Below are 15,000 nucleotides of genomic sequence, written 5' to 3' on the forward strand. Positions count from 1 at the left end.
GCCTCTTACTTTCTATCAGTGTCTTCCATCTAAGTTTTCTCAATCTTTTCAATAAAAAAAATGAAGTCACAGTCTAAAAAAATCTTTGCCTGGTGAGACTTAAGACTTAAAGCAACTTCCAAAGAAGAAAAATTCCTTTTTTTTTACAAGTAAGAAATAGGTCAGAATTTCGACATCTTTTTGTTACTTTAATTTCTGCTCAATAGTTTATCATTATTCATTATTTGTTTGACTAGTTAATATCCCATGAAAAAAACAGTCGTAAAACAGCCAAAATGGTCACCATGTTCCTTCTTTTTTTTCACGTGATCTACTATATCAAATCCTTATTACTCCTTTCCCACAATGAGATAATTTTCTAACTTCCGAATATCAAATTATAATCTACATTTCTTAATCACATTAAGTTATCAATTTATTACTTGATAACACAATATAAAATGGTATAAGCAATAACAACAGAATATTCCATGAATAGCATTTCCCTTTGCTAGCAGTCTGATACTCCTTATCCTCCTACTCTTAAAATGTCTCCAAATCACTTATCTAACATTATATGCTTCACTAAATGCCTTTATAAAAATCTACAGTTTAACAATTCTCCTCTCACACACACACACATAAACAGTGAGCAATATTGATCAACTCCTCTGAAACACCTAGGGAGATACCTTGGTCACAGTAGATGATTTTTAATTTGCTCACTTAGATTCAATTTTTAATGAAACGGCTCCTAATGGAGATGACAGAGTTATCTTTTCTGTTATGATATAACAATGTGTCTTTTACCTACATCATTAAACTGAATGATAAATTAAAACTGCAAATTTCTCATACAATCACAGCTATCACAGGAGCATAAAATGCACTCAAAGCCATATCAAACTGAAGAGATAAATGATTTGGAAACATTAGCTCATTCAAGAGTGTTGTGTCAAGAAGCATCATGACTGCCAGTGTTATTGGGATGTACAGAAAATGATAGAGAAAGAAAGGGTGAAAAAGATGTACACATGAAAAGAGGTGCAAATGAATCACAAAAAGCACAATTGAAATGCAAACATAACCAAAAAATGCAATAGATTTACATGCAATTCCCAATGATTTCAGTGTATACAGTAAGCATTTGGACCAAATATAACATGCATATAACCTACACCTTTTCTGCAATTAAAAAAAAAAACCATTAAATCACATTAATAGCCAGAACATAATGACATCTCATTTAATATAGACTGACTAGCATATAAATTATAAATCTTTAGTTTATAAAAACGATTATTAGAGAGATAGGAAAATCCATCTTAAATTGATGTGATTTTAGAAATACTAATCATATCTGTAGAATAATTATTATTTTTCTATGAACAGGTAAAATTCGAAAAGAAAAACTGACATTCAAACTTTTTCGAGTTCAAGTTTCATATGTTTAAGATGGACAAAAATTGTATCACTAATGTGTTTTATTCACTATCAGTTTATAAAGATTCCTTCCAGAAAAAAACATAAAAGTAATAAAGTTTTACTTTAATCTGATTTTCATTTATTTCTCTTTATGAAGGAAAGAAAATGCATGATTTCTTGTTTAATACATATAGGGAACTTTACTAAACTTTGGATGTATATGAGTGACACAGTAGTTCCATTACTTTCTACTGTTAAGAGATGAATATCGATCTAGCTGCAACTATCTACAAACTGAATTATATAGGAAATAACATCCAACCAAGCTAGTTCCAACACTGTACCATGAGATCAACAGCTATGGTCTTTACAAATAGGACCATCATACTGAAGTTAATAAGAAGTGTCATTACATCCTATTAGAACAAAACAAACTCATACAGATATCATCAGGAACTTACCCCAAACCACTGAGGGAAATAGGTCTAGAACAGAAAAAAAAATTGTCAGGATATGACCGAATTGGGTAAGAGTGCAAACTCTTTACTCATTACAGTGGTTGCTAAGAACACAGAGGCTACAATTGCTATGTCAATTTAAGCTGCAAAGTTCAAGCTTTATGTCATTCACATTCACATATCTTCTAATTGCTTAGAAAGAGGCATAGCCTATAAGGTGTTCCAAGTTGTTTCTGCTCGTTACCAGACTGATTACACTCTTGCTGCAGAATGTAAAATTTGTATTGTATTGATAGTTATTTCTAGTCTAATGCAGATTTTATTTTCTTTAAGGTCAAGAAGCTGTAAGATGATTACTGATTTCATATTTATACTTAAAAAAAAAAAAAAAAAAGAGAGAAGAAGGAAAAGAAAAGAGAGAGAGAGAGAAAAAAACAAACTGATACTGCCTATCTTATACAATTAAATAGTACAAAAAGAAATCCTTAAAAAAAGAAAGAGTTTCAAATTATTATTCATATAATTCCTGTTCCCTTACCCCAAAGCTGACGGGCATGGCATGTACGTACATGCCATTGCCACTGTGAGTTTACTTTATTGTTTTTACACATAGATGGCTACACTTGTACTAAGTCACCAATGAACCCATTATGAGTACTGCCTGTCTAGGGTGTTTACCCTTTTCCTTGATTTTCAAAAATATTTGATGATAATCTTATATTGCTGTTACTAATGTCAATAACTTTATAGTAACTATAATGTCTATGATAAAAATATCACTATCAATATTCATAGCATTAGTAAAAAAAAGTTTTTGCTGCAAATTCAAGGAAAGGTGAAATCAGGTAAGGTCACAAGGTCTACTAATTGACTTCTTTGTGACTAAGCTCTAGCTGAGCCTTATATGTGCAAAGACATTTCACAAAAAAAATAAAAATGAGCACAGCATTTTCCCAGCAGCACTGGGTTCAAACAAACACTAAGACAAGAAACCAGATTTTTCCATCATGAAGTCTCAAGCTGCATCCACACTAACAGCTAGGAAGTGCAGGCATATGGAACAGTAGGTAAGCTAAATTCTTTGTCTATTCTCACTGTACAAACTTTCTTATGAGTAAATTGAATAAGGCCTTTTCATCTAATTTTCTCATGTATCGTGATTCATTAACCCTTTGAATAGCAAGGTTTGAGTGAAAAAGGTTACAAAACTTCTGACGTAATCCAACCGTCACCAATTCACTACCAGTCTGTGCTACATTTTCTTTTACTCTTTTCTTCCTTTTTTCCCTCCATCTACTTTCTTTTTATTTGTCTAATTAAAAAAATAAAATCACCATTTCACTTTGGAATCTGGTATCGAACAGGTAAGCTAGGCAGCATGCATGAAACACTGGAAAAAAACAAAGCATCTGGTGGAAGAAATAACCAAATAAAAAGTAACTGTTACTAAAATAATAAACAATTTTCTGTCACATCTTACTCAAAAAAGTTTTCTGAGAAAACCCTTAAAAATCTCACTCTTAATGTTTACCAAGAGTTTTGTCCCAACATATACATCTTTCAAATATATATTTACACAAAAAATCATCAACTCTTGTACATATAGACTTTATCAAAATGATGAATGTGCTAAATTTCACAAGTGGCACTATACCTGTCAACAAAAATGTATATATTAATAAAAAGCTAAGCTTTCCACACGATTGCAACGTACTTGGGTGCATCATTTCAGGGTGCCTAAGTATCAAATAAGCAAAGAAAAGTTGGTTCAGGAGCTGCTTTGTGACAAAATTAGTATTGTCTAAGAAGGCAGCTATTTTTTTCTTTTTCTCTTCAAAAGTTTTGGTCAAATCATTAATCTGACTGAAAATTAAGCCTTTAAACATATTTGTCCAAGAAAATCTGCACTGTGAATGTATTTCATATTCATGTTTATTTGGTTATATATTTTCTGATCTACTTTCTTCATATCCATAAACATACAAATGAATATATAAAGAAACATCAATAAATTTACAAAGTATATATACACACATATATCATGAGTCCTATTACAAGCTTTGCAATTACTTATAAGTGGAGCACAGTACACTGATGGAGTCTGTTCTAATCTGACTTTACCAAAAATGTTACCCATCATTGAAACTGATCCAGCCCTCTCATGTTTTTTTTCCAGAGCCCAACCTACTTTCCTTGCATTTACCCCTAGGTAAATGGCTTGCTGGCAAACTGACTTGTCTCTAGTGACCCACCCTGCTGTAGAGATATAGGAGTTGTACAATTAAGGGGTTACAGGATTATCACTGAATTATTATCATCTGACCTCTATTAAATCTGAAAAACAGATATATAAAATCCAGTCCTGAAAAAATGGGTGCTAAAAAACTGGTGGTGTACTATATAGTTTTATGCATGTGCATATGCATAAAACTAAAAATAATAATTTGCACACTGTCTTACACAAACAATATTGCAGATAACTGTCTGACCTGATTGAGAAGATATGTTGCAGAAGAGCAAAAAAAAGGAATGACTAATCACAAGAAATAAACTTACTACAGGTCTGTTCAATATATGGTATATCTGACTTTCACTAGAAGAAAGTTCAGAATACATGCCTGCTGAGTAGATGATGCTTTGGTATTGCATATACAGAACATGTATGCAAGCACTCTCTCTGTCTCTCTGTCTCTCTTTCTTTCTCTCTGCCTCTCTGCCTCTCTGCCTCTCTGTCTGTCTGTCTGTCTGTCTGTCTGTCTGTCTCTCTTTCACGCACGCATGCACGCAAGCATGCACGCACGCACGCACGCACGCATGCACACAAACTCACACACATATACACACACACAACAGTTCTGGATGTGATATATATATATATATATATATATATATATATATATATATATATATATACACATATATATATACTGCACACACACACACAAATAACTTAATATGACAGAAATGGCTACATCTAAATGATTATCATTTTTTTACCTTGTCATTTCTGTGCATTTTTATTTTTTAATGTTCTATAAATATTTTTTTCAGTAATCTGAAAGTTCAGAAACAGACCAGAGGTAGAACATACATAAATGTCTGAAAACCTCTGCCCAGGTGTCAATGATTTACTCACCACTCAAAACAATATCTTGAGTTTCTATACAATATTCTTAGCCAGGAATTAAACACTAGGACATTTTCAACTTACTTGATTTTGCTGAAGATGTGCAAAGTTGGCAAGTCCTCGCACAGCCAGGCGGCGGACGTGCACGGATCGATCATTCAACCTCGACAGCAAACCGTCAGTAATACTTTCCAGAAGTTCGTAGTTTCCACCACACTTTTCAGCAATCAACTGTTTTATACAAATGTGTAAATATAAAAAAATATATACAATTTAACATTTATATTTGTCCCATCAATATCAGTTCTGTGCAATCACTGGATATAGAACAAAGACTGTCAATGCAACATGTCTTACCTGAGCAAAGACAGCTGCAACAGTAACTCTCTGCATCTCATAGGCATGGTGAGAGTCTAGATGGGTGACAAGCTTCTCAACATGTTTAGGGGCTTCATGAACTAGCATCCTGTTCACAGATGAAATATATAGGTATTTGTTTATATATACAATATATGTATATGTATATATATATATATATATATATATATATATATATATATATATATATATATATATATATATATATATATATATATATATAATAAATATATATAATATACATACATACATACATACACACACACATATATATATATATATATATATATATATATATATATATATATATATACACACACACACACGCACATGAATATATATATGTATATATAAATATATATGTGTATATACACACACACACACACACACACACACACACACACACACACACACACACACACACACACACACACACACACACACACACACACACACACACACACACACCATCAGATCACAATAAATGTAAAATAGTTATAAAACAAAGACTAGATGGCTAGCTTATATCATTGGAAGGTCTTAATTTGACTAACCCACAATGATGAGAAAAGTTTGGCATTTAACCCAAAACCTACGGGCATGGCATGTACGTACATGTCATGGCCACTGTGAGTTTACTTTATTGTTTTTACACATAGATGGCTTGTACTAAGTTACCAATGAGCCAATTAAGAATACTGCCTGTTTACCCTTTTCTTTGATTTTCAAAAATATTTTCGTTATCTTATATTGCTGTTACTTGTGTCAATAACATTATAGTAATCTATAATATAATCTATAATAAAAATAACACCATCAATATTCAAAACGTTTTACCATCAAATTCAAGGAAAGGTGAAGTCAGGTAAGGTCACAAGGTCTACTAATTGACTCCTTTGTGGCTAAGCACTTATTGAGCCATCTATGTGCAGAGACATTTCACAAAAACTGAGCACAGCATTTTCCCGGTGACATTGAGTTAATCTGCTGCAATCAACCAAAAGCAATTTTACAGAATTTGGAATTATTTTCTAAATGACTTTAATTTGCAGGGATTCTGAAACCCATTCATGCTTTGCAAAGACAAATATAAAAGATATATTACCAAAAACTGTATTCTTTTGGAACTGGCTTAGTGTACTAAAATCTTATATCCTATATGTGAAACCACCCTATCACTTTCAGGGGTTACGTAATTTATTCTGTGGTAAAAAAGAACATACGCTGTGATTTCAGATATGCTATGCAGGAATATCTCAGTGGTATCTTCTTCTTCATCTCTGATTTTGTTTGTCAGAACAACACTGAGAGATTTGCAGTTTATGACGTCTATTAGTGACCTAAGACACTGAAGAACAATTCTGTAAATGAAAAGAAAAGCATTTACTTAGTACTATCTAATTGGACTAGTATAGATGCATATCAGTATCTTGTTATAGTATATAGCAACTTAATTGTCAAACTCATTATCTAATACATGTAACTAAATAATAATAATAATAATAATAATAATAATAATAATAATAATAATTTAAACTATTACTTTCACTTTATGAATGATGATAATAATAATAATAATAATAATAATAATAATAATAATGATAATTATAATAATAATAATAGATAAATAAAAATAGAAACACCAATACAAACTACACAAATAATAAGGAACAACTTACTTTGTTGGTACCAGCCCAGTGGCCCCTCTGTTTGGGATGAAATTAAAGGCACTCTTTGAGTTAGTGCCCCCTGTCTGATGTAGTGGTGCCACAACCCCCACGTAAGAACCATACGAGAGTAAGAGGAGAGCTGTTAAGGATGGGAAATTCTCAGTAATAATTTTCTGGGAATCTGGCCAGGCTTGTGGCTCCTCTTCTGGTTCACTCACTTCCAACGTTTCCCATTCCTTGTCTTCTTGCTCACTCTTAGCAGGAGGTCTCAGGTCATGAATGAGTTCAGTGAGGCCACAAATAGCCTGTTTAAAATGGAGTACATTAATTGACTGTAATACTTGACAGTGTCACATCACATATATCTTTGAAATCAGTTAACTAAAGATCGCAGGAAAAATAATTCTGAACTGTTGTATTGCTGAGGGCCAATATGCTTTGGATTAAATGCTCTATTGCAGTAAAAAAGTTAGTTCAAACGATCTGTGCCTGAGTTCTTTCACCTAGATGTTATTAATGAAAGTAGCAAGATAAATTATGCTTTGTAGTGTGAAATACATGGTCAGACATTTTGCACACTTTCTTCTTTAAGGGATGAAGCTGAAGATAATAACAATATTTGCAAATACAAATGAAAGCAAAAAAAAAAAAAAAAAAAAAAAAAAACTGTCTAAATATAAAGCTTATGTAAAAGAACTGACAATTTTGATTATTACAATGAAGCCAAGATTATTAGCAAAAGTTCTTTTTTATTTTCACACACACACACACACACATATATATATACATATATATACACACACACACACACACACACACATACACACACACACACACACACACACACACACACACACACACACACACACACATACACACACACACACACACACACACACACACACACATATATATATATATATATATATATATATATATATATATATATATATATCTCTTTACATAAAAAATAAAAAAAGGTATTTTTAATTAATGTGATTGCATTCAACTTTCCAAAGAGAGACAATGATAACAATGTTATGAATTTAAGGATTAACTGCTGTCACCATAGTGAAAGTGTATCAGTGACATTGTATTTTTTTATTACAAGAAGTTAACAAGTAGGGTATTTTAGAATACTGCATATAAGGTCATGCTCCATCAATATCTACACAGTGAATTTTGTATATCCAGCATATCAGAATTTTATTCTTATAATAAAAACTTTTAAAAGTTTAGCCCTCTTAAGATTAGGATAGTCATTGGCGGAATTCTAATAGGTACTAGAGTTAAATTCAGGGAAGGTCGACCCATATTCTGCTCTTCTGACCAAAGCATAAAATCATGAAAACAGTCTGTAAACTTTTGCTCATAAATAACACAATTTTTTTTCTTTTCTACTTACTATCAGTGATGCCTCTTCACCCATTGATGTCAAGTAGGTGCAATTTCCACTGCAGTTTTGCTTAATCCATTTTGCTTACACTTAGATGGTTTTACAAATGCTTAGTCACCAGGGAGTCAATTAGTATGGCTCGCTAATCATATACCTTTTTATCTCATTCCTTAAATATTTTGGGAAAGAAGTATCTATGCCTCTTACTTTTATTATTGTTACTAAAATTACATTACCATTATTACTAATGTTATTAATAATGCAATGTTATAACCAATAAAGTAGGAAAAAATTTAAACTTCTTTCTGAAAATTCAAGGAAAGGGGTAAAGTGGTGAGGTCAGGCCTAGTAACTGACCCATTGGTGACTAAGCACTTCCAGAGCCATGTATGTGTAAACAAAATTCAAAATTCAAAACCCATAGTAGACAATACATATATACATACACTCCCAGCAACAATGGGTTAACTGAGAAATCTAAATGTAATCAACCTTCACATCTCATCAAATTTTTTCAACACCTATGAGCATTGCACTCGATGGCTGCTCAAATTTCCGTGGCCAAGGAGTGAACCCTTCTTAAATCCTCCTGTCTAACATTCTCTTAAAATTCTGTATTTGTGGTCAGCCCAGGCAAGGTAACTTAATTTCTTGTGGCTGATTATCAAAACCTTGCTTTTAATAGGCTACAGATATTGGTGATAAAATAGTAATATCACCTGCCTTGCAATGATTTCTTCGTTGAAAACCTATCTAAAACTAATATACCTCTTTCTTGCACAGACTATTGTTTTTCAAGTCTATGAAACAACTGTCTATAATCTGAATGCCACTGGTTCTGAAAGTTCTGAAGCCTCCCTATCATCCTTACTGAGAGAGGGGGAAGAGTAGCAATCCTGACAGTAGAATCAGAAGCCGTGGGCTGCTCAGTGAACAGCTGGGTGCGCTCCATAATCTGCTTCAGGTGCTCTAAAGCCGACTCACAAAGCTTTGGATCATGACCTAAATTACGCCATGTACCTGACACACCACTGTCGAGAGAAAACTATGATATAGAGAAAATGACTCAACTATAGGTTAAGCCACGACTTTCTACAAATATTATTTTGCACCCTGATTAAAAAAAAACAAAAAAAAACATAAAAACAATGGCACTGCAAGTTCATCAGTAAGCTAATAATGGACAAAATCTAGTGTTATTAAATTCAGTTAGCTATTTAATAGAAAGATTAGAAAGCTGTAGAGGAGATACATACAACTACTGGTGAGAAACACTACCATGGCATTATCATATATATCAAGACTTTCAGGTTTTATACTACCTGAAGCATCCAACTTTAGAGTAATAAAAGACTAAACAAGAAAAAACAAAGGCAATGAACTAGTGCTCATAAATATAATTTTGTTATTTACAAAGAGATTCGTATGTACAGAATATATGTGGATTATATATTACAGTTAACCATTCAAATTTCATTTATTTTGAATAGATAAGATACTGTCCAGATCACTGAGAAGAAAGGCCAAGGAAGAATGATGCTGATAACAGAAAGAAAAATATAAATAATTATCTACCTTTCATATGGAAGAGGATAATTGAGCATGGTATCCAAGACTAGATTCAGGTTGTGGGCAGACAGTTGAGTCAGTGCTTCCACAGATCTTTTTCGAGTCTCCTTGTGACTAACCTTCTCCAGGCGAGTATATATTGAGTCTAAGAAGAGAGAAACACTTTTATCAATGGCCCTTATAAAGTGTATATATATCATTCTACATAATCATTCTCGTGAAAAATAACAAAAGACCTTAACGATACAAAAATCAAGCTTTAGCAGAAACTTGCCTAGGATCTCCTTTATGTGCTGGTGAAGCTGATGTCCACGGAGAGTAAATATAGTGGTTATTACAAGTGCAACACCCGATGAGGACTCTCCTAATCTGTCCTGCAGACCCACAACTGCACATGATAAGAAGGACCTCAGCTGCACAAACGTTAACTTGTTGCTAATGACCTGAAAAAGTGGGACAAGGGGAATAGGTAATGAACATATTTTCGTATTTTGTTTGCCTCTTCTCAAATATTAGCAACGTGCAAAGTCTGACAAATGAACTTTATGTGACATTCCTATTTTATTTTACAACATTCAGTGCATTTTACCGTGCCAACATCCTTGACAAGATTGTCTATCCTCTGTGGGTCATCAACTGATATCTGTTCTTCAGCAGTCTGTAAAGCATGAGAACAAGAAATAAAGAAATCTTAATCAATATCTCACTTAACACCCAGTTTCTAAAATGTTATACTCTTGATTATTGCACTACCGCATACATCTTTCGAGTGAAATGTTGCAAATGGGATGAAAAGGACTCCTCTGACACTTTCTTCCTTTTCTTCCATTTCTTTTCCGTTTCTTAAGTTACTGTACATTGTAGGTCTAATGTGTAGTAATAGTACACATTCAGTACTGGTTTCATTTCAGCTTTACTTCAATTTAAACAAGTGACCGTTTTCCCTAAGGGTGAAAGCCATTGGTATCAGAATGCCGAAGATATATTGCTTTGGCAGAATTATCTACCAATGGTAAAAAATGAAATGTCACTTCATTAACAAAGTTAAAAATAAAATGCATCTTAATACCTTCATGTATGTATTTAAACAGAAGTCTAATATTTGCTAAAACCAGATACACAGCTTCATTCATCCTGTTTCTTTTTTTACATAAAATAATTGTTTTCACAAGTTAATATTCAACTATAATAGGTATAGGTATGGCAGGAGATAATTCAATTTGGGATAAATAATCTTGGCTGAAAATTTTTAAAACAAACATCCATTCCTATTGCTACCTTACAATTGTCAATCTCAAGACAGAAAAGATTCTGTAAAATGGTGCAAACGGAGTTACTTGCGCTTTAACCAGCTATTTCTATCAAATATTGCACCTTCTCCATCAGAAAGTTATCCTTTACAAATCTATTGAAAGTACTCTGGATGGCAAAAGATGAAAAGCAAGTATCTTGAGGAAATGTACATCCACTAAAGGCAAAAAAAACAACAGAAAAACAATAAACACATGCAACACTTCTTTTATGCACAGGAAAAAAGAAGAAGAAAAAAGTGTAGCCAAACCTTTAGAAGTTCTAGGTCATCATCAGCATGATCAGGGGTCTGGCCATTGTAACGTCCTGCTATGCGTAACACCATGAAGACACTACCCACTGCTTGTGTTCGCACTTGGGAACTTGGGTCACTCAGGCGAGGTGTTAGGAAGGCCAGAAGTTGACAGGTCTGGTTGAAGTTTGTTGGTCCCTGTAGCAATGGTTGAAATTCTTATGGTAATGTCAAATAATCTAAACATCCAAAGATATATACTAGTGTATTTTCATGTCCAAAATCATACAAATATACCCACAAATGAACATAGCATATAAATACAGCATATACATAAATGAGCAGCTCTTAGTGAAGAAAGAAAGAAAGAAAGAAAGAAAAATAAAAGTAAGTAATTAAGACTAACACATACAAACCTCAATTGTAAAGGTTAAATGGTCATAATAAGTACGAAGTGCTGTGTGAAGTAGTTCAACAGATTTAATCCTTATTAGCTCAGCAGGTGCAACTGTCCATGACTGCAGAAGTGTTGTCACATCATCTAAGGTGGCAGGATTTGTGTCCTTCTGAATGATAGTTCTGAAAACAATTAAATGGTATACTAGAAAAAAAAAAAATCTTTGGAATCAAGTAATACTAAAGGTAGGCTTTCTAAAAACAAATTGAATATCTTTAAAAAAAAAAAAAAAAAAATGTTCCAAAACAGTTTAGGAAGTGCTAAATAAGATAAGCAAACATCAAATATAAGGTATAGATATATACAAAAATTAGCAGGCATAAATAAAATGCTAATCAATTCTGTTTCTAGGTTAATTTTCACTAATACAAGTTATAATAGAGAAAAAATATTTTTTCAGCTTAAGGGTCTGGAATGTTTTACAAAAACAGCAGCACAAACATACCTGATGAGAACACTTAGTTGGGCATTGCATTTCGTAAGGTATGGGTCAACATTCTCTGCTTGAGAGAAACGTGGCAATGTAGCATTCAGTCCTGCTTGCAGAATAATTGTTCTCTCTTCTACATTCAGCTGTGGCTCAAGAGCACTGGTATGAGTTAAGGTCTTTAACTTTCTAATTATTTGCAAGAAAAAACATACGGTCAAAGATTACCATTAACCCGATATCATCAACAGTATACAGTAGCTTCTTTAGTTGTTAGATTACTATACTATCATGTTCCACTGTAATGTTTATAGTTCAACCTTTTGACATATTATCCCCTGATGAATTACAAGCACTTATATAATAATACATCTCTCAAAAGTATAAATCTTTGAATCTTTATATAGCAAACTAACTTATTTACTACCTCAGTTACATATCCAGTCATTGCAAGTTGTGTGATCCCTGCATGTAAATGTTCTTAAACTTGTTCTTTCTGTATATCGGGTTGATGAATATTCATACTTCCTTTTGCGACCCCATCCTTCACTTTGCTCAATCATTTCAATTATACAGAAAACAAAACAAAGTTATCTTCTGCATATTAACTCTGATACTTATGATATGTAAAATCTCCATATTCTATTATACAAATTCTCAGCTTGTTTATATTGTCTGCTATAATCTAAAGTCTGTTGCTACCTCATTACATAATCTAAAGTCTGTTGCTACCTCATTACATAATCTAACATCTCATCTAGTGGTGGAGCCCTATAGAAATAAAAATAAAACGAGTCAATATTTTAAGCACAGAAGGATACGCAAGATCTCTCAGGGCCTGCAGGACGCTAGCAAGCACAGGATGTGGAAGACCTTCGGTCCTAGATGTATTGACTAGATGTGTAATAAGCAAAGGCCGTTGACGAAGCTTAAAGTCTGGAAGGCGAGTAAGGGCCCGGGCAATGTTGCTAATAGCATGGAGAACTGCTTCATTCACCATTTCACTCTGTAATTAAGGAAAATTATCTAGACCATCAGACCTACACATCATTTGAATACACATTTTTATTTCTTTTTGTGTATAAATACAGAAATATTACAAAAATACTGTAGTACTTCACATGTGTATACAAATATAATACAAGTTCACAGTAATAAATTACCTATTTCTATCAGTATATCAGCCTGAAAATCAGTTATTTTATTATCCATAGACATAATGATCTAATACCTTATGCAGTTTTCTTACCTTGTTACTATTAATAATATTAAGAAGATGCAGCATGATTGGGCCATCAACACGGCTTCCAATTACACTTGCTGGAGCCAAAGTGGAAATCTGTCCGAGGCACAGCACTATACTGGCTCGCATCCAGGAGGATTCTTCTACTCGTGTATCTTGCTGCAAATTTGAAAAGCATAAATACAGATCATAGAATTAAATGGCATTTGCAAAATATAACTACAGCAAATAGAAACTATGCAATATTTATACATGTATATATATATACATGTAGTATAACGGCAATGTAATTTACTATAGCAATACTTATTCCAGGAACCTCAAAGAAATTGATAAACAAACAAAGAAGATTAGAAAAAAAAAGCCAAGACAACTATACATAGTTGAATAAACACTGGTTAGAGAGGTATATAACACCTGAACCATAATACTAATTTCAAGCCTGAGATTAAGAGAAGTTTGAGAATATCTTCCCGTCCTTCTCCATTTTCATCTCATTCATCAAAACAGAAAAATAAATTACAGGACAAGCATCAACATACCTGCAACTGATATCACGTCATACTATGATCCGTATACTAGAGAACAAAGGTGTACTGTAGCATGCAAAATATTACCTTGATCAAATTGAAGAATGAAAGGGATTTTTTGGCAGGATCTGCTGTCTTGAGCCACATGTCTATGTGAGTTAAAACAAGGTCTGTATGAGTAGCGGCTGCGGTACCTACAGACAAGGCCAGGCTCTCTCGCTCTGTAAGTAGTATAAGGAGTTAAATCTAATTAAAAAAAAAAAAAAAAAAATTATAAAAAATTATGTTATGATAATCTATCCTAATTTTAAGAGATCCACTGTCTAATTAGAAGATTCCAAAAGTATTTTCTATTTTCAGCGGTGACTAGTCTTTACTTTGTTAGCAATTCCTCACCATCAAATTTACAATACGCGAAACAGGTTTATAAAAAGGTGACACAATGTTACCAAGCAGTGTTTTTTTTTCATTCAATCTATTAATATAGTATAGTATCTTGTCATTCAAGATCCTATCCATTCTTTGTTAAATAGTAAACTTAAATAGTCCTGCACTTAAAGAAGCTAGCACGGCAGGTTAAATACACAATTGGGGGATACCTTCATTGATTCCAAGGTTTAGGTAAGTAATCTATTTTATGCTTTCATAATTATTCCTAGAATGTTAAGCAGTTACTGTAACTTTGGCAACAGCTTTGCAGAATAAATTATCTCTTGTAAAACTGAAGTTAAAATGGCAATATAATAAAGAATCAATTTACCACAGATACTGACCAACAGCTGATTTATGACTAGTGGC

The 15,000-nt window shown here is 32.9% G+C and overlaps 1 protein-coding gene across 3 annotated transcripts in view; it reads right to left on the bottom strand.

Annotated features, from left to right (window-relative positions):
* LOC125043575 (maestro heat-like repeat-containing protein family member 1) overlaps window positions 1–15,000 on the bottom strand; it is a 29,142-nt gene that overhangs the window by 7,038 nt on the left and 7,104 nt on the right. For 2 of the 3 annotated variants that reach the window (XM_047639782.1, XM_047639783.1), the window contains 16 exons: window positions 14,976–15,000; window positions 14,290–14,423; window positions 13,679–13,831; window positions 13,251–13,435; window positions 12,448–12,591; window positions 11,962–12,124; window positions 11,564–11,743; window positions 10,592–10,660; window positions 10,277–10,445; window positions 10,009–10,147; window positions 9,305–9,464; window positions 7,047–7,342; window positions 6,591–6,728; window positions 5,347–5,455; window positions 5,074–5,220; window positions 1,866–1,889 (listed from right to left, as the gene is read on the bottom strand). The exon at window positions 14,976–15,000 is cut by the window's right edge and continues 129 nt beyond it. In XM_047639782.1, coding sequence (XP_047495738.1) covers window positions 1,866–1,889; window positions 5,074–5,220; window positions 5,347–5,455; window positions 6,591–6,728; window positions 7,047–7,342; window positions 9,305–9,464; window positions 10,009–10,147; window positions 10,277–10,445; window positions 10,592–10,660; window positions 11,564–11,743; window positions 11,962–12,124; window positions 12,448–12,591; window positions 13,251–13,435; window positions 13,679–13,831; window positions 14,290–14,423; window positions 14,976–15,000 — 2,235 coding nt within the window. The remainder of the gene's footprint in view (window positions 1–1,865; window positions 1,890–5,073; window positions 5,221–5,346; window positions 5,456–6,590; window positions 6,729–7,046; window positions 7,343–9,304; window positions 9,465–10,008; window positions 10,148–10,276; window positions 10,446–10,591; window positions 10,661–11,563; window positions 11,744–11,961; window positions 12,125–12,447; window positions 12,592–13,250; window positions 13,436–13,678; window positions 13,832–14,289; window positions 14,424–14,975) is intronic. The other variant, XM_047639784.1, reaches the window with a different exon arrangement.

Source organism: Penaeus chinensis, chromosome 34, assembly GCF_019202785.1.
Source record: "Penaeus chinensis breed Huanghai No. 1 chromosome 34, ASM1920278v2, whole genome shotgun sequence".
NCBI lineage: Eukaryota > Metazoa > Arthropoda > Malacostraca > Decapoda > Penaeidae > Penaeus > Penaeus chinensis.